The sequence below is a fragment of the Camelina sativa genome, chromosome 2 (genome assembly GCF_000633955.1).
Source record: "Camelina sativa cultivar DH55 chromosome 2, Cs, whole genome shotgun sequence".
NCBI lineage: Eukaryota > Viridiplantae > Streptophyta > Magnoliopsida > Brassicales > Brassicaceae > Camelina > Camelina sativa.
The window spans coordinates 24,003,799-24,028,425 of record NC_025686.1 but is presented as its reverse complement, the minus strand read 5'-3'; the positions used below and the strand labels follow the sequence as shown (position 1 = coordinate 24,028,425).

Below are 24,627 nucleotides of genomic sequence, written 5' to 3'. Positions count from 1 at the left end.
ACACACTTAACATAAATATTAACATGGTCTCACAAAAAAAACTCTACAGCTTGTAATGTTTATTGTTGATTTTTGTGATTTTAGAAGAAATGAGAGAGCGGTTTATATGTAAAGCAACTACTACAATACAACACCTTTGCTTTATTGAGAAGAAGTTTTGCTTAAAAATGAGATTCAAAGGTAGAAACGAAGAGTGGGGATTAGAAGATATCAATGTCCAAGTCCATAGAATTAACAAGCACACCATCATCCTCCCACTTTATGTCTTTGGCATTTGGATCTTTCTCTATTATGCGTAACGGTGCATCTAATGGTGGAGGGCTCTGCATTGCAATCACTTTATTGTATTAGGCCAACAAATACAATACGGGCTGATTTATATAACACTTTATTAGTCCCCTACCATGCATCGTATGAGAGGCCAATTGATCCCGCGGAAGAAAGCGTGCTGCTTTATCTCATTTGCACCACCTTTCGATCCTAACCGGCTGCTCGGATCTCTATTTAACAATGTGTTGATCAACTGTCTACCTACAAGACTTACCTGCACAAACACATATGGTTATATACTTATATTAGTATTTTTCTACGTTGGGTGCATTGGAAGACACACATGTTATTAACAAGAAAGCTCACAGGGATACTGCTGGGGAAGGTGAGATCTTTGTGCAAGATGTTGGCAAATGTCTTTTGCCTATTCTTGCCCCTGAAAGGTGTGCGACCATAAAGCATCTCATACAACAAGATACCTAAAACAAACACATACACAAAAGAGATGAGCATATTAGAAGGGGTTGTGACGTGAATCGTTATCATAATCAGGTAAGATGGTTGTCGATTATACCAAGTGCCCACCAATCAATAGCACTTGTATGACCAGCACCCGTGATTATCTCCTGAAACCATTATGTAAACCATGAGTAGAATACCCAAAATCTGAAACACATTGAGGCAGATGCAAAGGACGATTTGCAAGAGATAAACATTAAGTGCATTATCGTACAGGTGCAATGTATTCTTCAGTCCCTACGAAGGAGTTTGACTGGGTACTTGGTTCTGCGACAAATGTTGGTAGTGGTTGACTTTTGGATTTCCTTCTTTTGCTAGGTGCAGCCGGAACAATTAGCTGCACAGGATAAGTCTCCTAATTATAACATTTCTGTAACTTGCCAATAAATAAGAGTAGAGTTGAATAAAAAAGCACCTGGGGTGTGCAGTTCGTCATGAATGATAAATCAAAGTCAGCTAATACAATGTGTCCATCCTTCTTGAGCAGTATATTTTCAGGCTTCAAGTCTCGGTATACTATTCCTATTTATGGAACATATATACAAATATTTAAACGAAACAATAACTCAAATTATTGGACGATGACGAGACTACTTAAAGTCTGTTGCAATTTATAAACAAGGGATGTTTAGATCAACACACACAATGAATCACCAAAAATAAGATATTTTTTCTGCAGTTTATTTACCTAAGCAGTGAAGATATTCTAAGCCGATAACGACCTCTGCTGCATAGAACCTGATGACAGAGATTGATTAAATTGACACATAAGTGCAGATAAAAAAATGACAATGAGGTTTATAGACTTCATCAGTTATCTAAGAAACAGCTACCTAAATTACTGATATAGGATGCTAAGTTTCCTTGTTAACATATCCCCTCTTTAGTTAATACATAACCAGGAGATCTTGTCTTACACACTATACATTTAGCTCAAAGAAAATAACAAAATAGGATACCTTGCAGAGTCCTCTGTTAATATTTTCATAGGTTGTTTGTCAAGAAGTGCAAACAACTCTCCACCTGGGCAGAAGTCTGTAATCAAACAGACGTGTGTAGATGTCTGCGGAGACGAAGAAAAACACTTCAGCAATGAAACAGAAGAACTGATATGATGCAAACAAAAAGAAAATTATCTACCTGAAAGGAAGCGTAGAGAGTAGGAAGGAAAGGATGATCCAGAAGGGCAATTATTTCCCTTTCGATGCATGCTCGGTGAGCCTGCATAATGCTGCATGTCGTCAATGAGAGAAATAATATAAATGTTGCATTTTCCAGCTTTCCCTCTCTATAGGAAACTCATTCTCCATCATATACCTTGTTACGATTCAACATCATTGTTTTCTCCATTGCTTTCATGGCATACAATTCACCTGTGCCCTTCAGCTCAACCAAATGAACACTAGTTTTCCAACCAAAAAACAAAAAAAAAAAAGTCAATCATATAAGTCTATACTAACTACTAAGTAAAAGGAGATTCAAGGATAGTTTGAACTTCAAGTTTATTGTTATGGACAATGTTAATATGTCATACCTGCCAGTATCACCGGAGCCCAATGGTTTAATTGGTTTGAAATGATGTAGTCCCACTGTTTCTCCACTTGCTTGGATCTGCAAACGAGACTGTCAAAATAAGAACAGGGTGACTGAGAAACCGAATAAGAAGTAATGTCGTTTGATGCATGCCTTTTTAATTGCTTTCCAGGACGTACTCTCCTTATTGTGAGGCAGAGGATAGACAGGCCTCGAGTGTGCAGCCCACNAAAAAAAAAAAAAAAAAGTCAATCATACAAGTCTATACTAAGTAAAAGGAGACTCAAGGATAGTTTGAACTTCAAGTTTATTGTTATGGACAATGTTAATATGTCATACCTGCCAGTATCACCGGAACCCAATGGTTTTATTGGTTTGAAATGATGTAGTCCCACTGTTTCTCCACTTGCTTGGATCTGCAAACGAGACTGTCAAAATAAGAACAGGGTGACTGAGAAACCAAGTAAGAGGTAATGTGGTTTGATGCATGCCTTTTTAATTGCTTTCCAGGACGTACTCTCCTTATTGTGAGGCAGAGGATAGACAGGCCTCGAGTGTGCAGCCCACAGGTCTTCGGGCCGCTAAAATACATTGCAAATCGATCGAATTTATACTTTTACATCTTTGTCAAGTAATCATAAATAAGGAGATGTAAAAGATGCCTTACCGAATTAGCATCTGGAAGTTCTCTGACAGCTTCATCTACATTTGTTGCTGTAGCTTTCACCTGAATTATATATAACCAATGTGATAGTCTTCTTTGATAGAAAATAGATTTTACAATAAACCGCAGTAGGAGATTAACAACGTACCAATTTAGAACTCTGCATCTCTGTTTTCTCAGACAAACGATTTTGGAGGGGCTCTACATGATCACTTCCATCAAGCTGTACACCTATGAAGTATTGAAGCTCTCCCTAATGATGAAAAAGGTCATGTAGTCAGAAAAAATGCACGGTTTTCTTCAAGAATCTGTATCTATAAATTACAAAAATCTCACGGCGACCTTTTGATCACGCATAGGTTGCAAATGGAATAAGTTCCAGAATTTCTTTCCTGCAATGGTTTCGAGTATTGATGACACATCTGCACTGAAATTTTATAATATGATCGTCCAAAAATGTTCAGTATAGATAGTTACCGCTTTTAGTATAGTTTATCAACTGCACAGTAATCTCCCTTTGATCCTTTATTGCGTCTCTTATCTTCTGGACAGTCGATTGATCGGTCTCTGGCCCCTGAAGAAACCTGAAGCCAACCATTTTGCACATATCCATATCATGAATAAACAAAAACACAGTCGGAGAAAACTGCATAACTAACAGACATGATGAACTTCATGAGTAAATAGATACAAAAAGAAGAATATTCACATACCGACAATTTCTCCCCAAAATCTCCTCGCGTGTATACTCTGTCAATTCAAGAAAGCTATCTGATGCAAAGATCTGCAAAGGAAACAAATTGCATCATCATTTCAAGGTTTTCTGCTTAAATAGTAGCACACTTGAATTAGAAAAAAAATCAATATAAGCAACATCTACAATTGATACAAAGAATTTTGAGAAAAGACCATGCATCTCAATTTTTAGACTGAAAACACACATACAATGGGATTATCAGGAAGACGAGGATCACTGATGACGAAATTCTTCTCTATCCGCTCAAGAGTGGTAGCTAGATCAATTCCTTGGCGTATATCCCTTTCTCTTTCCGAAAGGTCCCAGCTGTCCCTCTGCTCTATTACTTCTGTGCTCAACATCAATTCTTCAGGTTCCATATTTGCAACATCTTCATGCTTATTCGAGCTAGGCGATTTGAGCCTTGACCTGCACATTTCACGAGGTTTGATCACAAATCATTCAAATTATATATGTACAGCTTCACAATTAACTAACCAATCCATTTTAAAGCATACATTCTAAGGCCCAGCACAAGGTTACCAAAGTATACAAGAAATAAGACATTCCTTGAAGCATTTTATGTATATGGAGACTATGGAGGATTTGATGGTGAAAATACTCACCCCGTTGAAACACGTCCAGGTGTTTTGACCGGCTTTGAAGCCTCATCTGACTGCATAGTTTGTCTACCAGGTGTATCATTGCTCACAGAATCCCGCACTTGAGACTTGCGATGTCTTATTGTCTGCACGACCTCTGTAATGGAATCCAAAGCTTTCTCCTTCTGGCGAGCTGATACCATCAAGAACATTAGCTAAACTATATGATTGTTACTATCACAGAAGAAACTGTTAAATTTATGGAGAGATGCAAGGGAGCACAAACCATCATATCGAATCAGGGATTTGGAGAGTCCATTAGGCCTCAATTCTTTGTCGTTTACACCTTCTGTGTATTTGCTAACTTCGACCTGCATCCTGCATATGGAAGTGTCAAAATGATTGATAGAGGAGACAGTCGATTAACTAGGAAATAACAGGGAGGAATTAAGGGAGGTACCCAATAAACTTAATGGTGTTGCCCTGGTCGTCCTTGATAGGAGTGATTGTGAGAAGATTCCAGAAAGGAGTTCCATCTTTTTTGTAGTTTAACAGCCTTCCACAGTAACTTTTTCCATTCTTGACACTATCTCTGATTTTGGCAACCTCATTCTTGTCTGTATCCGGCCCTTGCAGAAACCGGCTGGCGTATTATCGAAAAAGTTATAAGAACTTTTAGAATAAGTTGGCATAGATTTCAAAAGCAATATTATGCTAAGTAGCAATTAAAGATGACACTAGAAAAAGATATGAGAGGAGCCGTACCAGTTTCTTCCAACAATTTCCTTGGAGGAATAACCAGTCATGGTGAAGAATCCACTGCTGGCATAGACAATGGGACAGTGTGGCTGAGTGGCGTCAGAGACAACAAAAGTCTGCTGCAACGTGGATAGAGCGGTTTTGAGCTCCTGTGATACTCTAGGGAAAGCCCCTGAATCAGAAGAAGTAGATTCTTCGGATGACCTCCTAGACATGGTCCTGCTTCGTTCCACTTCACTGGAGACCTTGAAACTAATGCCATCTTCTCCCGCCTCCGGCTTAACAGCTGATAAACCCCATTCAGCCGTTCTTTCAGTTAGCTTAGCGGAATCTTGAAACTCCATCCACTTACTACTGCTGCCTTTGACGTTGCCATCAAGAGGCGGCTGTGATGAAGAAGAAGTTGAAGATGATCCATGTGTCTCTTTTCCACTGGAGGGGTTAAAGACTTCAAGGGATCTACGTTCACTTAAAGCCTCCGTATCATTCAAGGGAGATGGAGGGGCTCTAGGCCTCTCCATAATGTATCTTTATTCTTTCTCTTTAGGCTAAACAAAGTAATGAATAGGCTGCAAATAAAAACCAGACACCACAGAAAAACAAAGTTAGATAGATAGATGAGGCAGGCACACCTGTAGGTTCCGAAAACAACTAATAAATGCCATTAAAGTCTTTGGAAACAAATCAACAAAACACGTTAAAGAAGTTGAAGTTTAATAATAAAAAGTTGAAAAATACCACAGAGTAGCTTTATTATCAGCTGCAACTCATGGATTTATAGTACAATGGCTTTAAAAAGGGCAATGACGATGAGAAAAAGCTTTCAGAGATAAACCAACTTTACAAAAAAAAAAACACACACACAACTGTACTGAGTTATATTATTTTGAGCTGAATAACGAAATCATGTTTCTGAGGCTACAAATGAGCGATGCGGAAGCCTGGGAGGATAGAGACATCACTATCAGTAATCAAACTCACATGGACCCAATTTTTTTTTTTTTTTTTTTCTCAATCAAAGAAGGACCACACTCTTGTTTCCCCTAAATACGTGCACTATTGTTTATCATTCCCTTAGGTCTTTACAAAAATTTCTCCGTCATCAACACATTTATTACGCCCCTCCCCTCACATCAATTTCACCAGTAAGTACAATATAATTCACAAAACAATCACACCACACACTGTTTTTTTCTCATTTCGGTTAAAATCATGTAATAATTCAAAAGTAAAACTTACTAATGTGGTAGAACATGCGCCATATCTGATTCGACGGAAGACGAACTCGACTGTGTGGCTTCTTCTTCTTCTCTCCCAAAGATGCTTTCGCAGACGACGAAATCGAGTAATTTTGTTTCTTCTTTCACTGTCTCTTTCAAAATAATGTTGCAGTTGCAGAGTCGGATCCCAAAGAGATATTTAAGGCCTTAAAGCCCAATTAGGCCTAGTGGGTCTTCATAATGGGCCTTATTAATTAAGATGTAGAAGTGAGTGAGAGAGACGAGGGAAACTGAAACTGAAGCTGTTGAGAAGAATGGAGGAAACAAAAAGCGGCGGCGGCGGTGTTAGGCTTCACGTCGGAGGATTGGGAGAAAGCGTTGGAAGAGATGATCTACTCAAGATCTTCTCTCCGATGGGAACTGTTGATGCTGTCGAATTCGTTAGGACTAAAGGTCGTTCCTTTGCCTACATCGACTTCTCTCCATCGTCCGAAAAATCCCTCAGCAAGCTCTTCTGCACGGTGAGCAAATACGATCTCTCTTTCCCTTTTTTTATTCCATTGCTGTGTTCTCTTGTTCTTCTTAACCCTAATCTGATGTTGGCAGTATAATGGATGTGTATGGAAAGGAGGGAGGTTACATCTGGAGAAAGCTAAAGAGCATTATCTAGCTCGGTTGAAGCGAGAGTGGGAAGAGGCGTCTTCTCCTAAAGATGATACCACCATAAAAGCTCCTCCTTCTGATTCAGAACCTTCCACTCATCTTAACATCTTCTTTCCCAGACTCAGAAAGGTACCAATGCTCCTTACATGATATGTACTAGTACTAGGAGTAGTAAGTGATTAGGGTTTGAGATACCTTTTTGTCTGGTGCAGGTGAGAGCTATGCCACTTAGTGGAACTGGAAAACATAAGTATAGTTTTCAGCGTGTTCCATTGACGTCTTCTCTTCCAAAGAGCTTTTGTGATTGTGAAGAGCACTCTAACAACTCTCTCACTCCTCGGGAAACACATCTTCATGATCTAGACGCGCTTAATGTGGGAATAAACGAAGACGAGGTGAATGTTATGAACTCCGTGATGAATAAGCTCTTTCAGAAACACAACATTCCAACTAGTGAGCAGGTCCCTGAAGAAGACAATGATGAGATTGATGCAGACCAAGATAACCTTGTCATCAATGTGGTATCTAGTGGGAACGATATGGGGAAGGCAGAGATGGATATGTTGTCTAGGAAACGGGTACTTAAAGCTAATATTTTTCTATTTTAGTTAACTCAGTAATGAGTCATCTAGTCTACCCTATCACTAATCTGGCTCTTTCTTTGATTTGTAACTCAGAAATCAATTCTCAACGAAACAACACAAAGTGGAAAAGGATATGGTGAAGGAAGAAAAGGGAACCACATTCACCCTAGCAAAAAAAGGCAAACAATCAGCCAAGAGGAAAGTGGACGACTGGAATCTTCTCTGGCCACACGTGAAAAGAAGAAGCCTTCTGAAGTGGTACCGGATAAATCATCAGATGAACCGAGCAGAACAACAGGTGTCAAGCGGTCTAATGACAATATTTCCTGGTCCCAAAAGTCGTCCTGGAAATCACTTATGGCCAATGGGGACAGCAGTGATTTTAGTGTATCTAGTTTCTTGCCAGGTGTTAGCTCCAGTAAAGCAGTACAACCTGCACCACACAACACTGATCTTACTGGGTTTCCTAGCCGAGAAAATTTGAAGGGGAAGACAAAAAGTAAGCGCCTAACTTCTACAGTCATGGCAGCGGATTTACCCGTGTCAGATGACATAAAGAGGGATGATAGTGACATTATAGCAGATGATATAGAGAGGGATGATAGTGATGCTGGGGAAGATGACGCAGCTAGTGACTCTATGGCAGATGACACAGCTAGTGACTCTTTGGTTGAGAGGGATGATAGTGATGCTATGGAAGATGACGCAGCTAGTGAGTCTATGGCAGATGACACAGCTAGTGACGCTTTGGTTGAGGGGGATGATAGTGATGCTGGGGAAGATGACGCAGCTAGTGACTCTATGGTTGAGAAGGATGATAGTGATGCTGCGGAAGATGACGCAGCTAGTGACTCTATGGTTGAGAGGGATGATAGTGATGCTGTGGAAGATGACGCAGCTAGTGACTCTATGGTTGAGAGGGATGATAGTGATGCTGTGGAAGATGACGCAGGTAGTGACTCCTTGGTTGAGATGGATGATAGTGATGCTGTGGAAGATGACGCAGCTAGTGACTCTATGGCAGATGACACAGCTAGTGACGCTTTGGTTGAGAGGGATGATGGTGATACTACTGAATATGAAACAGCTAATGAGTCCATGGCTGATGATCCAGCTAGTGACTCTGTGGCAGATGACACAGCTAGTGACGCTGTAGATTCAGACGACTCAGAATCACTTTCAGATACTGTTGAAGCGGTACCCCTGGAATTTGTTGCAAACACCGAGGGCAATAGGGGGAACATGAAGTCGAATGCGGGAAAGCATGAAAATGTAGCAGAGGATTTGAATTCGGAAAAGGAAAGCTTAGTCGTCAAGGAAGATGTTGTAGAAGAAGAAGAGGCGGGGAAAGAACCACTGAAAGCTTCTAACAACAAGTCAACAGGAGGTTCTTCATGGCTTCAGAAGGCTTCATGGACTCAGCTGGTTAGCGACAAAAATACGCCTTCATTCAGTATAACTCAACTCTTCCCAGATCTAAGTACTGACAAGGGCGAAGCAGCTAAAGTGATCAACAATGTAGAACACCAGACTGCAAGTGCAATGAAACAAACAGAATTCACATGTAGCAGCGGTGGCTTTGTGACTGCGGGAGTCCCTGTGGATAGTACCCCTGTGAGAAGTTTAGATGAGAATCGGCAGCGTCTGAATAGTAAAAATTTGAGTGGAGGCAGATTGGGTGCGAAGAAGAAGACATTTAAGAGAAAGGTTGGGTCGGGGGAGACATGCACTTTTATGAGAAGCTCGACTTCTTTGAAAGAGTGGGCAAAGGCTAAGAAGGCATTGAGTGAGCCCAGGAGAAAGAAAAATAGTGAAGAATGAGTTAGATTGTAAGACGATCAGAGGCACCTCAAATTATGTATTCCTCTACAGTTTTTGTGCTTGAATGATACAATACAAAGCTTCCTTCTTTTTAAAAAATTTAAGGTTTTAACGTACACTTATATAAAAGCACTTCTCACTGGATAAAATCTGATTGATGAACTGAACTTTGACAGTCATACAAGCATGGGATACAGAAAAAGCGTAAGATGCAACGTTTTACTGAGTTCTTGTTACTAACTGAATTTGAAAGAAAAATAAGGAGCCAACCCCTATCTATCTTTGAGTTCCTGTTCGAACTGGCCGAGTTTCAGGCGTATAGGCTCCAAGAACTGCTTCATATCCAACCTAATAAGGTGCTTCAGCTGCTGGGAAAGTTCCTTGTCTTCGCTGAGCTTCACATCTACCTGCTCCATTTGCACAAGGTATCATCATCATACAGAGATTCTAACATTCTTCCCAAATCAAATCAAAGTCTCTCTATGCATCTTTGTCTAAACTACAAACAGAACCTTTCCTCTCAAGATTCTCTATAGCAACATTACCTCAAGATCATCAAGCTCGCCGAATGAAAACTCAGGAATCTCAAGGCTCCCCTTCACCTTCTTCATATTCTCTTCAAATGACCACTCCCCTAAGAAAATCGCCATAATAGCAGTGAATTGGATGCAAACAAGTTGTATTTTACACGAACAAAAGACAATGAAAGTTCCTAACCTCATCTAAACCGACTAGATTTCATGATAATAAAGGCAAAAGGTCTTTACTTTTATCAACACAAATGAAGTAAAAGATTCTTAGTGTAGTCGTCTTACCCTCAACTTTAAGGGAAAGCTCGTAAGTATAGCCAACTCTTTTCTTGTTCCGAACTGTGACTAAGAAAGCCTAGCGAAGCAGAGGAAAAAGGAATCATCTATACAGAACAAAGATAGACAACAGAAAAAAAAAAAGGAGAAAGAAAGCAACTCACATCTCCAACGCATCTGTTAATATCTATAATCTCAGCTTTGCCAGAAGAGAATTGCAATGAACCCACTGATCCCAACAGCTCCTGCGAGCACGATTCCAAGCAAATTAGCAAAAAAATAAGTAAAGCAAACAAAAACAGAGTAAGAGAGAAAGAATGAAAGAAACCTTTAAACGGTCAGTAGCCCATTTGGTGAGATTTTTCTCCTCCCAAGTGCCAGCCTATGTAGAGAAAACAACGAAACAAGAAGAGTTAGATAATGCAAAGAAGAATTGTAAACACGAGTTTAACAGATGATAACGAAAAAAAAAGAGCAAACCCGATTCCAGAGAGAGCCAAGGGACGCAGGAGCAGCAGCATTGAGAGCGACGTCGTTGTTGCTGAGCTTCTGGGGCAGAGGAGGAGGAGCTGCATCTGCTGTGGCTTCTCTCACCCAATACCTATACGATGAGCCCTCTTTCGTCTTCTCCTCCTCTCTCTCCATTACTTTCTTTACTCTCTCTCTTTCCCCCTCACTCTCCTCTTCTCATCCAATTTAGGGTTCCTCCGATGTCTCCGGAAGCTTCGAGCTTCAGATCCTATTTTTATATTATTTTCTTTCGAATCTTTGTTCGTGTTTCCAAGATTGGCTTTAATCAAGTTATGGTCTTTAAAGGGGCCCACTATTGACCCAAACACAGGTTCTCTCTTTCATTCTTGTCTAATTAATGTCTCTAATCTATCTTTAAGTACGAAATTTGGTAAGTTCTACATCCTTTTGTGATTTCCAGTAACGAATCAGAATACAGATTACAACAATTGTTGCTCAGGTGTGAGATACAAAATGAGTGATAAAACTACACAGTGTTCCAAAAAAGGGACAAAAAAAAAATGTTGTATGGGATTCTTCTTTAGATTTCAGAGATCAGTTGATTTTTGGCTTAGGAGCTCTTGGCTTTAAGACAACGTAAAGAAGAATCGCAACTATGATAAAGGCTGGAATTGTGGTCATGTCTACTTCTACTTTCACCTTCCTCTCTTTTGTGCAGTGAATTGGGTGCAAGACCCCCACTGTTGCATTCACTTCTCTTACGAATCTGATCAAATGAAAAAAAAAAAAACCTGTGTTTATAGCTAATCAATCATTCCTCTTAAAAAACTGTAGCAAGGGTAAAAAGAGGTGTACTTACGAGTTCGTAGCTTCCTCTAAGGTATATAGAAATCTCATGGCATCACCATATCGTGTTTCTCCCGCAACATTCGAAAGCTGTTAACATATAGCAAACACATCATTTGAAGCCTTCGATGAACGTCCAAGAAACCAAGCTAAATGTACAGATGTGTGTGTACTCACCCGTCTCCACAGGCTAACCACATACTTGTACTTGTTCATCAGCTCACGTTCCCTCGATCGGAATAGCTTGAACGTTTTTTTATCTTGTTTCTGGTCAAGGATATTTACACTAGCATATGAACACCAGCAGGTAATAAAAGCTCTTCATAGTTCAAATTCAAAACCTTAAAACATAAATTTAAAGAACTTCCAAGGATACTCGTTCGCTCCAGCCGCAGAAGATGAATCCCTGAATTGACTGCTTGTATTGATTCTTCAAGCGCCGTAATGATATAGCTCCGGGCAATTGTGTCAGATTGAAATAATGAAAGGCGCCAACCTTGAGAAGTGATGGATAAGGGATTGCAACCTACTGACCATGTCCAGTCCTACGAAACACAATTTTCAAAAGATTGTAAGCCGAACCATCAGCTTCTTTATCTGGAGATTATAATTAATGTTTGTTTGTCCTCGGTTCAAAANGGCAATTGTGTCAGATTGAAATAGTGAAAGGCGCCAACCTTGAGAAGTGATGGATAAGGGATTGCAACCTACTGACCATGTCCAGTCCTACGAAACACAATTTTCAAAAGATTGTAAGCCGAACCATCAGCTTCTTTATCTGGAGATTATAGTTAATGTTTGTTTGTCCTCGGTTCAAAACATTGCAATAGTTACCAGCAATATGAAAACATAACAATGCTATTTTGTATAATCTGTCAGCATAACTTTATACCTCAATTGCACTTTCATGAGCTACACTGTAGACAAGATGAAGAGGAAGCAATCCAGCTAGATGTTCGGCAACAGAAGCCATGGCTGCTTTCACCGGGCTCCTGTGTTATAAAGATGTAAGGAATAAGGAAAAATTCATTTACTCTAACTCACTCATGACGTGCAAAAATTAACTAGGCCTGTTATAAAATTTCTGCTAATACAAAGCTGCTAACATGTATGTGTTATACCTTAGATCCCATAAAAGTGATCTTCCGTTGCATTGCAAATGGCTCTCCCATGAAGATGCCTCCGACTGAACAACAACGACCATATTTGAAAGTGCCTTCGCTTGATAATGCTTGTCAATCAGGAGCGGATCGCCATTGATGAGCCAAAAGATAGGAATTTCAAGAGTAGACCTGCTGTGGGCATGACCTCCTGAGTTATATACGAGGTTAGACACAGAGTGTCAATGCCAATCACAATGTATCAACATCAACCAATGCATGATCCACAAGCAGTTAACGCAATCGACAGAGCAGTGGGAAGAGAGCAATCACTCAAATTGTAACAATTCTAAACGAAGGCAGTAGTAAATATATATCTCACAGCGCAGGCATACAGTAAATAATACAGTATCTCAGATCTCCTGCATTTTTCTTACTACATTGTACTACCCTACGACGAAAACTTGAAGTACATATGCAAAAGGAGAACAGTTATCAAAATTCTCAACGTAATCGTGATCCATAGTGTCTACATCAATATATAAATTAGATAGAAAAATGGAACACCAAATCACTTAAAAACGGTAGCAAATAGTTTCTAGTGCAGCATCAAGGAAAGGCTTCTTTCGTGACTACAAAGGTGCCACAACAAAAGAGATTAATAGTAACAATTTTCAAAAAATATCTACTTCACAGAGAGAAAATTTTTGTTGTTAACTGACCTTTAAGGGGAGTGTGATCGTTCAGCCTTTGTAATTGGTACTGGAGGATTGATGAATCAAGATATGAACGAACAGTCTTCCGGTAAGTTCCATTGACAAGCAATAGAGGGACAGCTGCTGCCCTTCGGGCTACTGAAAAAGCCATAGCCAATGCAGGATCCTCAGAGAGTGTTAACCTATCACAATTGTTATTGACACTTCAATACAGCTCGAAGTTGTATACAGAAATCGGAGGGGGGATAAATCATCTAAGAATAATTAATGTTTGTCTCTTTTTGGGGCCAAGACACTCTACTAATTTTAAGGTCTAACCACATTTTGAGGCTATTGTTTATCAAAGAGGGTCAGAAAGATCAAGCCTTTCAGTGCATACATATGCTGGCTGAACATAGGCTTCTGAGAAGGTAACAACAGCGAAGAAAGCCCATCCATGATGGCATTGAGATCCACCGGCAGCTGTTTGATTTGTCGAACTTTCTACATCAATAAAATTACAGAGTGACGACATCATTCAAGCATCTATAGTAACTAGATTGAAAAACTGCAAGCAATGTTATTGGTAGGATGAGGTAACTATGCTAGTTAGCAATAATATTTCATTCTCAAACATAAATTACATAATCTTTGAAAAGAAAATGACAAATGTATTCGATAATTTTACGTTTTATTCATCTCATGACATGTTTTTATCCCTGAGACTTTATATTATGAGATGAACTGAAGTTGTCACCAAAATATGCTTGACCTGATGGCAAATCCTTTAGACCATTTGACATGAACATACCTCTTGGGTGATGAAGACAAGCTGAAAAGAGATTTTCTCATAATGATGAAATGCACCATCAGCAACTGAGGGTGATATTATATGTCTCATAGATCCCCAGAGAGTAGCACCTAAATGTGCAAGGAAAGTATCGCGTGCAACTGTGTAACTTTGGAACTCCTGTGCAATCGAGATCACAGATGCAATGTTTCAAATTTTCTTATATAAAACTGAAGCATTGTGATTCTAATCGCCTTACTGAAAGAATTCTCAAACCAGCAAGGGAGATAGAAACAGAAGAAAAAACCCAGCGTGGGACCACAAAAATACCTCATGTTCATCTCTAAACAAATTCCAGCTCTCCATTCGTTTTAGTGCATCCATGGCTTTTCTCTTGTGAGTCTCATCATATTCCTCTCCGTCAAATGACTGGAGCTCAGTTTTTAAATCCCGCATTCTTTCATCAAGTTCTTGGACACGTAAAATGAGGTTAAAATTAGGAAAAACACACAAAATACTGAAACAATTACTCAAGAAAATGAAGTGGGAGCTGTGCAGAATCTTTCTTTGAAACCAAGGGGGTGCATGAATATACGAAGAGGGTAATGAAAATAAAACAGCGTTAAGGAAGCACCTTCACAAAGAGCAAGTTTCACTTTCCTTCCCTTGCAGTGCTTGAAAGCAAATAGTTCATATACATCAATTTCTGCTAGAAGAATGTCAACAGCCTGATGGTCATTCTGAGACAACAAAAAAAAATGCAATACTGAGAAGTCTTGGCCAAAAGCATTTCAAACAAGGCAAATGAAAACATAACTCAGAGACATTGCACACTGTGGACCTGAACACACTTGCATTTATGCACATGCGTCAGCCTCAAGGAAATACAGCTCTAAGGATCCAAATTCTTAATTAACAAGTGATATGTTCACCATTATAAGACATGAAACAAATAATAAAAAAACTAGTTTTCGCGGAGCTAGAACCCATGCGTCCCCAAACTCTCTTACTCTTCTTTTCTCAACACCTTACTTTAAGTTTTTTCTCTGATCTAATCACTATTTTATGGTAAGTCTACCCAACACCACAGAGGTAAACATTATGTTTTCCGCCTCTTAAAAGTACCAGAAATTTGGTTATTCAACATATTTGTTAGTCCTATTCTTTTTTGTACCGGAGTACAACAGTGCCCACGATAATTCAGGTACTACCAAATAAAGCTCCTTTGACGAACTGAATGACTTCTTATTTCACCAATTAGAACTCACCTCTCCAAACACAGAAAATTTATCCTGAATTGCAGCTTGCAGTTTATCTTCTGCTTCATCTTCAGATATTTCTAGCAGAAAATAAAATCATGGACACAAGATTAACAGAAATTCAGGAAACGTTTTTTGCACATGGAAAAGGGCCAAACAATGACACAGATGTTCAGTGATTAAGAGAATTGTATTTCACATAGAACATGTTAAGCATAGGTAAATGGTCAGGATATTTACAACTTAGGAGCCATTTTGCAGAAGATTTATTGCGAATAATACCTGCAACAGCACCAATAGTCTTTCCCACATTTGGCAAACTAAGTTCGGTTCGCACTCCTTCCCCACCGACCGAAGGTCCCCATGAAAAAGGACCAGCAGTTAAGTCGATGAATGCCCACCTGACAGTAAACACACACAAAATCATGAAACATACAGCTTTAACAATTTATTGGCATGCTTAAGATGCGCTCTAAGCCAGAATGACAAGGTTAAATAAAAATGTACACACATGCATTGAGAGCTTCAGAAAAGCAACCTGCCCTTTCCGATCCAGATATCAGTCAGACATTCTGAGTCAAGATTGCTAAAGTCTCCAGCTCTTAAATCCTTTTCTAGAAACACCTTCATATCTTCATTTTTCCCTTTAAGCAACTTGAAATTTCCATTGAGAAAGATCCAAAATTAAGCACATGTAAGGACATCCATGTTAAACAAAAATGATTCTGGGACACGAAAGCATTAGGCCAGAGTAAAAGAAGACTGGTACCTGCAAAACCTTACTCTGAATGAGTTCGGCTGCATCTTTACCATGAGATAGCTGTTCCAACTTATTAAGAGCATCCTGCCATGCATTGTACCACTCGGACTGAAAGCAAGACAACAATCAACAAGTAAAACACGACATAACGAAACACAAGATACTCGCAGCACAAAGGATCTGATTCTCGCATGTGAGTATAGCCATTGCAACAACCCCACAGGACTAACTATTGTCAAAATAAACATCTTCCATATCTTACAAGCATTAAGGCTAATCAATGGAATACTAAAACTTGAGGGTAAGGGTGGCAGGCAGGGTGCAGCTAAAATAACTAACCGTATCAGTCTCCTCTGCATTAGTCCAGGAAAATTTCAGCATTGGATGTCTTTGGTATAATGGCTTCCTCACCACATCAAATGCTACAACATACTCGCACCAGGTTGCAAATAAGAAAACTGGAATGTACATCATCAATGGAGAAATATCGTTGTTATTGCCTTTCTGTACCTAATATATTTTCTGACGGCTTCCCAGACTGAAGAAGTTTTTTAACACTGTCCTTGTTCTGCGAAAAATAAAGTGAGTAAAGAACTAACAGCGAAAATAACCAAGAGATCTTTTTAAATGACATTCCTCCTTTCTTTGTGTTAGTTTATAATGCAATTGCTTTCGAAGAATGAACAGAATCTGAGGGACCGAGACCTACCTCTTTTAGATAAGATATCTCTGACTCTGAGAACCCTCTCCTGCAAAAATCCTTATATAAGTCTAGTATATTTTTCATCCGTAATATAAATGATACGATAATATAAACAGCAGGTCCTCACCGGTATCCATATCTGGCTTTTTTAATATCATCATGTTTGGGATTCAAAATAAATACGTTGTATGCATCCTCGAGATGAAGATATTCGACAAGGCTAGTGAAAATGAATTCCATCATCTCGACATCCACTTGCCATAGAGCACTTTCCTCATCCCTGTTACCAAAAAAGGAGAGAGTATAGCATAGAAACGACTCAGAAAATGATAATCAGGACCACCACTTAAAAAGGTGCTGCAAGCAACAATCATGAGTGACGTAAAGATGCCAGAACCAAGTGATCTGCAGCTCAGATCACTCTGCATAAAGAAATGACCAGTAACAGACTACCATACGACATAGTCAGAAGCAAGAAACCCTTTGAAATGGATTACCACTATTACCTATTGGGAGACACGTCATCTTTACGTACTAAAACATTGATGGCGCGTTCAATCACTGATGTCACCTTTTCTCCCATTTGTATAGCATGAACAGAAAAGCTGAAAAAAAGGAAACAAAGGCCCCAGCAAAAACTCTATGTAAAACCACACCAACATTACGAATGAACCACCAGTAAAAAGGTTACAAAAAAGATGACTGTACTTGTAGTTCACGCGACTGATGATAGGAAGATGGTGTTTCACCTCCTTTTCAATGTTAGTCTTGTAAAAGGGATTGAGAACTTCTTTGCTTTGTGGAACTCGTGTATGTTCAAACATGTGATCAAATTTATTAAACCAACGCTCAAGTTCCTCGGGACGGAGTTTGAAGTCTGGAAGAAGTGTGAAACAAAAAAAAATTATGGACAAAAGAGAAAAATCAAGTGATGGCTCCAATACACAGGAAAGCAAGATAGGCAGAAGCTATTAACCTTGGTTTCCTTTTCCTTCAAACCCAATGAAGATAAAATTAACTGGCACGGGAAGATAGACAGAATCGACTTCCATAAGGTCTAGGTAACTCGCAATATTTCCTGAAAAGATGCAACTCAAATTGGAACTACTTGTTGCTAACTGAGCTATCATGTAAACCATTCACAGGAACTGAACTAAAAACGAAAGGCAATTTACCTGACTTGGTGTAATTCAGAACACCAGAATTCGGATGGACTGAGGACTCCAAATCATCAAAATCTGATAACAGCGTTAAGTAAAATTGTGATGAAAAAGAACGAACACAGGAAATCCAAAAGCAACAAGAGAGGAGAGGCCTGGGGAAAAAGAAGATACCAGTACGAATGACAGACTCGCTCCAAAATCTGCTTTTGTCCCTAAGATTGAACAAGGAAAAAACAGAAGACTTTGCCGTATTGCGTTTTCCATGTGGAGCTCCATATGATAGAGATGGTATGAACTAACACAACCACGAAATCAAATCAAACAAATCACGCAATTTTGAACTGAGAAACAGAATTGAAAATAACAAGATAACATCGCAACTCATCAAATTTGATTTTTTGATCATCTTACGACGGATCGAAAAAGGAAGAAATCGTACCAGGAGAGCAACACAAATGGTGAAAACGAGCTTGGAAACGGATCTGTTCCCAGCCCCGAATCTGCGCATCGTCTCCTCCTAGTAAACGATAAATCGTAGTAGGGTTTTTGCTCTTTCCTCCCGCAAAAAATTCCTCCACTGGCCACTGTCTTCTCCACAGAATTTTTTCGTTTTCTCTCCGTCGATTAGCCAAAATATTATTTTTTCACCTCTAAACTAATAATTAAAAAAATAAAATAAAAAAGTCTTTAGCTATCAACTATTGAGTCAAAATACAAAGGACCAGTAAGAGCTGGATATTACCAGTAAACCAATTAATTATTTCTAAGGCCCATAATATATGGGCCTGAAATACAAAGCCCACATTATCAGCAAATGACTTTATGAGAGAGAACACCAAACCAAAACTCCAAAACTCGAGAGGCATCGTTTAACGCGATGCTTACGTGTCATTTTGTCGTTATGGGTTGCCAAAAGCAGAGGTCACTCGCTCGTGCGTGGTCGCTTTAATACCCAGTGGTCTGCAAGAAACAGTACAGCTAAGCTCAAAGCTCAAAACTCAAAACTCAAAACTCATAGCTCAGTTTGGTCTCTTGTATCGCTTTTGAAGTGAAGAGAAGGGTCAGATCGGCGAGCCAGAGATGATGGGTTGGGGTTCGTTGTTACTATTATTGTCGGTGGCGGTGTTATGTCAGAGGGCAAGTTCAATTGGAGCTAACTGGGGCACACAGGCGTCGCACCCTCTTCCACCGGACATAGTGGTGCGGATGCTTCGAGAGAATGGTATTCAGAAAGTGAAACTCTTTGACGCGGAATACGACACTCTCAGAGCTTTGGGCAAATCAGGTATAGAGGTTATGGTCGGTATTCCCAATGAGATGCTTGCTTCTCTCGCCTCTAGCCTCAAAGCCGCTGAGAAATGGGTTGCTAAAAATGTCTCAGTTCACATCTCCACCGATAAAGTTAACATCAGGTCCTTTAATTTCTTTCCTTTTTTAGTTTCTTTAATCAAAGTTTTCCTTTTTTTTAGGGTTTCACATTTTAACATTGTACAAAGTTAGAAATTTATAATCAGTTACTTTGACTTTGAGTTTTGGAATCTCCAAGACAAGTTAGTAGGTTGTACCCTTGTCTGAAATTACGGGTTACTGTCTTTTTCTACCAGACCAAATTAATCTCACTAAAGTAGGTGTTGAATTGATGTTGTGATTTGGTTGTTGTACTTGTACAGATATGTAGCTGTGGGTAATGAACCTTTCTTGTCGACTTATAACGGGAGCTATCTGAGTACTACTTTCCCTGCGTTGAGGAACATTCAAATTGCAATTATAAAGGCTGGTCTTCAGAACCAAGTGAAGGTCACATGTCCCTTGAACGCTGATGTATATGAAAGCTCAACCACTTTTCCTTCTGGAGGTGATTTCAGAGCTAATATCCGTGATCTCATGATCACTATAGTCAAGTTCTTAAGCGAAAATGGCGGTCCTTTCACTGTTAACATCTATCCCTTCATCAGTCTTTACAACGACGCCAACTTCCCAGTGGATTACGCTTTCTTTGATGGAAACTCACAGCCAGTGAGTGATGGTGGGACTTACTATTACAACATGTTTGATGCAAATTATGACACTCTAGTGCATGCCCTCGAGAAGAATGGGTTTGGTAACATGCCTATCATAATTGGGGAGATTGGGTGGCCTACTGATGGAGACAAGAATGCGAACTTGGACTATGCTAGGAAGTTCAACCAAGGCTTCATGGCCCATATCTCAGGTGGGAAAGGGACTCCGAGGAGGCCTGGTCCTATCGATGCATACTTGTTCAGCTTGATAGATGAGGACGCCAAAAGTGTTCAGCCGGGGTACTTTGAGCGACACTGGGGGATATTCACATTTGATGGCTTACCTAAATACGCCTTGAACCTAGGGACAACCAACACAGGAGCTCTGATCCAGGCAAAAGGAGTACGTTACCTACAGAGGAAATGGTGTGTGATGAAGCCAAACGTGAAGCTGGATGATCCACAGGTGGCTCCCAGCGTGAGCTATGCATGTAGTCGTGGGGACTGCACCAGTCTCGGGGTTGGGACTTCATGTGCGGATCTGGACGGAAAGCAAAACATATCGTATGCATTCAACAGTTACTTTCAGATAAATGACCAGCTTGATACGGCTTGTAAGTTTCCAAACATATCAGAGGTGACCAAGACGGATCCTTCAAGTGGAATGTGCAGATTTCCGATTATGATAGAGCCTTACTACGGTGGGGCTTCCCGGGAACAGAGGCTCTTCTTTCCACTACTGATGGCTGCTGCCATCGCACTCTCTATTTTTTGAAGGGTTTGGTCTTGTCTATTTGTAATTCTGTGTGATGGCTTGAACTCTTTTATCTTCTTCTTTAATTCTTCTATTTTCTCTTCCCCAGACCAAATGATTATTAGAGCAGTTTTCAGAGAACAAACTAACCTTATTATGCTAAGTATTTAGCCGTTTTGATATCCCTATTCATAATAAATCAGGCAAATGAACATTTAATTTAATTTGGAGTTATGGTCAATTGTACGAGCAAAACACCTCAAGGGACTGAAGTAATCTGAGCCGTTCTCACAGACAAGACGAGTTCTTGCTCTCTTTCTCCTTGAAGCTCTGTTTGTTGCAAACGCTGTCTTTTTGTTGTCGGCACTCTTATTGCCTCCCCATCGCCCCAGCCTCCATTCCACTATGTGTTCATCGATGAATCTTCAAAGGACTAAATCCTCCAGCATTATGCAACAAGGGCATCACCAGAACTCATGCAACTCTACTAATCCATCTGAAACATATCACCGGAATCCATTACAAAGAGTCCAGAACATGTGATAGAGAAACGTGTTATGCCAATAATTATTACACTTTTTCTATTTTAAGTTAGGGTTATATATATTACTTCCGTTATTGTTTTTAGGAGATGTCTTTAGCAAAGATTTTATTATCAAAGAATCTATTGGACGGCTTAGCCGTAGTACAATTTTTATCTTGTTGGAGAACTACTTCTCTGGGAGAGCTCTTCCTCTATTTTATCTTTCAGTTTTCTTATTCTCATAATTGAAAGATGATCATAATTAATCCTGTGACGTATTCATTCATTTAATCAGGCTTTATATAGCCACAAGATTTTACATAGTAGTTCCACATAATCTGGGATACTAGAAACAATATGTACGAGGTTATCTAAGTAGTTGTAACAAGAATATTCCTATATTCTATCAATTTATAATAATTACTAGTATTTGACCCGTGCATACGCACGGATAATTATTTGTGATCAAATAATATATAACTACATTAATTTGTAATAAGTAATATTATTTTAAATAGTTTACAATATAATTTATTGGTTGAATATTAGCAAACTTTTATGTTAAAAGTAAATATAATTTTGATACTATAACTTTAGGCTTATAATCAACTCAAAATTAAAAAAGTTAAAAAATACTCTTTATATATAAATATATTATATAAAGGGTTAAATAAATTTCTTTTTCATGCAACGTTAAAATGAGAAATTAAATTTGGCAATATTGTTGAGACAAATAAGAAAAGAAAGGACCCAACAACTAATATGCTTAGCCTTCCAATTTTTCATCATCTTTTTTTAGTAGGCAACAACACACACATATGCTCATATTATTTTAGTTTCTAAAAATATATATATTTTTACTTTTATTAATACTATATAAGAATAGATAGAATAACATTCGTGTGATTTTAATAGAAAATAAACAACTATACAATACTACACCAATTATAAGTACATACATTAATTGATTTTTTTTTTATCTTCTCACAAACACAAACACTGCTCTTAACAAACAAAAGAATTTTAGTTGCTCTCTTCCTGGGCAAATTTTACTTGCCTTTAATTTCTTTGCAAAATCCAAAGATTCAATTGAATAAGGCTTGGGTAGATTACATTCAGAAATTCAATTGAATAAAAGAATCAGAGATTCAATTAAAACTCTTTTCTGCCTCAAGCGGCCAAAGAGATTTAAATGAGGAGAACAGTAAAAAATAATAATAATCTGAAGTCCTAAAAGAAGACTAAAGACAAAGGATTCTTCTAACTTTTTTTTTTTGTTAACAACTCAGCTTTCGATTCTTTCTTACTCTTTCTCTCCTTTCTTCTTCCTCTAAGAGTTGAAGTTCTCTTTCATGATTTCATCTTCCTCCCTTGCGATTCTTGCAGTACATTTAAACAATTCCACATGAATCGTTAAGGAATATCAAACAAACAAATACATGAAGATCAGAATACTTATGTACCTTCGTCTCTCTTCTTTTTGGATATCTTCAAACCCGACTTCCATGTTTATGTCATCATCTTCGTACCTAGAAAAACGCTTGCTGGGTCTGAAATGGAAACACAAAACCCATATAAGTATCATGAGACATATTAGTTATGGATTTTGATTTTTGAGAGTAGGAAGAGCAGTACTTACAACAACTGTCTAAGCATGTTGAACGCTTCTTCATCCTCTGACCTTATTGCAGCCTCTTCTTCTTCAGCAGCCTCCTATCATGATCTATAACGCGCGAGGGAGGTCTCTTGGGCGCTGGTTTACTCATCATCTGTACATATTACTTGAAATATTAGTGCCCTGCTAGAGAAAATACATAAGAGAGAGATGTGAAAGATCATGATCATGATCATGGTACCTGATGTTTCGAGTTAGGCACTGATTGTTTTGGTATCATTCGGGATGTGGCGATGTAACGGGAAACCTTTCTCTGTTCTACTACCCGTTGCCTCATGGGTGCTTGACGGTTTGTCTCTACTGCATTTGGCTGCCTGAGGAAGCCGGTCTTGAATGATTCAAATGGCTACCAGAGGAAGACGGTCTTGAATGTCCATTAGCTGAAACATGTCTCTTCTCCTCATGAGGGGGACGACCGTGAGCAGTTCTATCATTGGTGCCTGATGATTGTTTGGGCCTTGCTGAATAATTGAGCAGATCGAGCCTCTTGAACATCAGCAAAAAAACATGTATAAGTTATCTCCATGAAAGATCACAAATAGTAAACAGGTTTTTCAAAAGACACAACATACCAGAAGTAGAAAATGAGCCACTTCGAGACAGAGATTCCTTTTGGAACAGGAAGCTCCGCATCATCGGAAAACAGAAACGAATCTTGTATCCTTAAGAGTCTCAACTGCACATACAGTTTGGCTTGAATTAGAATAGCAGAAAAAAACATATCGAAGAATACGTCATCCACATTAGATTGAGTTGAAATCTGTGAAAAAGGATAACAGTTGAAGAGAGATATACTTGGGATCTGATCACACGGCTTCACCCATGTAGTAAACATGAAATTGATCTAGTAAGGATGCAGAGTTCCCTTGTAGTCACCCAGATTATCACGAACTTCAAAATTCATGATATCACAAAACCTTCCTTCCACCAATTGCTTTTTGAATTTTCTAACTAAATTGTTTTTCACCAATGCTTGAATTCGATTCCCCTGTCCAGAAAAAAGAATTATGAAAATTATTTTTAGTTATTCGATTGTGTTATGAAAAGACTTTGATGTAATACGAAAATTATATAACTACGCACACTAACCTTTGCATCCACGAGAATTGCTTCAATACCCAGAATAACTCTAGGTTTGTCTTTTGGATAAAAATTTCATGTCCTGGCTATTAGAACTTTGATCTTCCATTCTCTTTTTAAAGAATCTAGATTAGAGAGATGAGTAAAATCGAGAGGCATGTTGCAGCTAAAACAATAGAAATCAGAATTAATATGTATTGAAGAAAAAAGTAATGGATATAAACAATAGATAAAGAACTTACCTCCGTGATAAAGAAAGAGGTTTTCAGCAACTTTCTTTGCGTTTCAAGAATATTGACGAACATTTATAAACAAATGGGAATTGTTGTAACCACCATGAACGTGGATCTTTTAGTGGGAGTGAAATTAGGATTGATTTTCAGTTGTGTTTGTCAGTTGTGCTTCTCGTGAAACAGAGTAGAAGAAGAAGAAAAGGTGAACGATGCTTCGATTAGGGTTTCAAAGAATGTTTGATGGGCTTCTTTGTGGGCTTGTATATCTTTCATTTTAGGCAAAGTCCAATAAGCCAACAATCAGTTTTAGTTTATTTTTTTGCATAATTAAATTTTCCACGATCGTTCGTAATTTGCTAAATAGAAATTTACTTTTTTTTTTTTTTTTTTTTTTTTTT

General features: G+C 38.8%; 5 protein-coding genes and 1 long non-coding RNA gene across 9 annotated transcripts; 2 read left to right on the top strand and 4 right to left on the bottom strand.

The window, feature by feature from the left end:
- LOC104735207 (phototropin-2-like) lies at nucleotides 7-5,957 on the bottom strand. Its single transcript, XM_010454956.2, has 23 exons — nucleotides 5,822-5,957; nucleotides 5,090-5,652; nucleotides 4,785-4,967; nucleotides 4,611-4,702; nucleotides 4,349-4,517; nucleotides 3,932-4,151; nucleotides 3,700-3,770; nucleotides 3,464-3,570; nucleotides 3,329-3,378; nucleotides 3,135-3,239; nucleotides 2,990-3,049; nucleotides 2,814-2,903; nucleotides 2,662-2,738; nucleotides 2,107-2,191; nucleotides 1,930-2,010; nucleotides 1,749-1,852; nucleotides 1,478-1,527; nucleotides 1,205-1,311; nucleotides 1,004-1,126; nucleotides 845-896; nucleotides 637-749; nucleotides 404-544; nucleotides 7-323 (listed from the first exon to the last, which is right to left on the bottom strand). Exons 2-23 carry the CDS (start codon nucleotides 5,602-5,604, stop codon nucleotides 201-203), a joined length of 2,718 nt encoding a protein of 905 aa, XP_010453258.1. The 5' UTR covers nucleotides 5,605-5,652; nucleotides 5,822-5,957; the 3' UTR covers nucleotides 7-200.
- On the top strand, nucleotides 6,142-9,489 carry LOC104735182 (surface protein-like). Of its 3 annotated transcripts, none has more exons than XM_019237131.1 (5): nucleotides 6,142-6,228; nucleotides 6,334-6,824; nucleotides 6,910-7,095; nucleotides 7,179-7,544; nucleotides 7,644-9,489. In XM_019237131.1, exons 2-5 carry the CDS (start codon nucleotides 6,618-6,620, stop codon nucleotides 9,369-9,371), a joined length of 2,487 nt encoding a protein of 828 aa, XP_019092676.1. In that variant the 5' UTR covers nucleotides 6,142-6,228; nucleotides 6,334-6,617; the 3' UTR covers nucleotides 9,372-9,489. The 3 variants fall into 3 exon arrangements, with proteins under 3 accessions (XP_019092676.1, XP_019092677.1, XP_010453222.1); XM_019237132.1 differs by lacking the exon at nucleotides 6,142-6,228 and having other exon boundaries at nucleotides 6,263-6,824; nucleotides 7,644-8,502; nucleotides 8,557-9,489; XM_010454920.2 differs by lacking the exon at nucleotides 6,142-6,228 and having other exon boundaries at nucleotides 6,264-6,824.
- LOC104735191 lies at nucleotides 9,440-10,940 on the bottom strand. The gene is made up of 6 exons (XM_010454932.2): nucleotides 10,658-10,940; nucleotides 10,506-10,559; nucleotides 10,342-10,422; nucleotides 10,187-10,256; nucleotides 9,917-10,005; nucleotides 9,440-9,778 (listed from the first exon to the last, which is right to left on the bottom strand). Exons 1-6 carry the CDS (start codon nucleotides 10,820-10,822, stop codon nucleotides 9,644-9,646), a joined length of 594 nt encoding a protein of 197 aa, XP_010453234.1. The 5' UTR covers nucleotides 10,823-10,940; the 3' UTR covers nucleotides 9,440-9,643.
- LOC109124462 lies at nucleotides 11,047-18,617 on the bottom strand. The gene is made up of 25 exons (XM_010454908.2): nucleotides 18,404-18,617; nucleotides 18,136-18,259; nucleotides 17,977-18,039; nucleotides 17,778-17,879; nucleotides 17,510-17,678; nucleotides 17,308-17,406; nucleotides 16,929-17,081; nucleotides 16,808-16,847; nucleotides 16,609-16,666; nucleotides 16,438-16,520; nucleotides 16,108-16,206; nucleotides 15,877-15,992; nucleotides 15,621-15,739; nucleotides 15,348-15,418; nucleotides 14,714-14,819; nucleotides 14,410-14,549; nucleotides 14,101-14,259; nucleotides 13,690-13,793; nucleotides 13,317-13,492; nucleotides 12,616-12,805; nucleotides 12,387-12,486; nucleotides 11,871-12,039; nucleotides 11,672-11,754; nucleotides 11,508-11,584; nucleotides 11,047-11,414 (listed from the first exon to the last, which is right to left on the bottom strand). The coding sequence occupies exons 1-25, from the start codon at nucleotides 18,470-18,472 to the stop codon at nucleotides 11,243-11,245; spliced, it is 2,841 nt and encodes a 946-aa protein (XP_010453210.1). The 5' UTR covers nucleotides 18,473-18,617; the 3' UTR covers nucleotides 11,047-11,242.
- LOC104735163 (glucan endo-1,3-beta-glucosidase 6-like) lies at nucleotides 18,833-20,900 on the top strand. Its single transcript, XM_010454898.2, has 2 exons — nucleotides 18,833-19,376; nucleotides 19,635-20,900. The coding sequence occupies exons 1-2, from the start codon at nucleotides 19,045-19,047 to the stop codon at nucleotides 20,737-20,739; spliced, it is 1,437 nt and encodes a 478-aa protein (XP_010453200.1). The 5' UTR covers nucleotides 18,833-19,044; the 3' UTR covers nucleotides 20,740-20,900.
- On the bottom strand, nucleotides 22,331-24,422 carry LOC104735153. Of its 2 annotated transcripts, XR_759428.2 has the most exons (8): nucleotides 24,239-24,422; nucleotides 24,006-24,162; nucleotides 23,712-23,904; nucleotides 23,489-23,592; nucleotides 23,098-23,402; nucleotides 22,881-23,010; nucleotides 22,705-22,791; nucleotides 22,331-22,620 (listed from the first exon to the last, which is right to left on the bottom strand). It is a non-coding gene; the product is annotated as an uncharacterized LOC104735153 (long non-coding RNA). The 2 variants fall into 2 exon arrangements; XR_759427.2 differs by having other exon boundaries at nucleotides 22,331-22,791.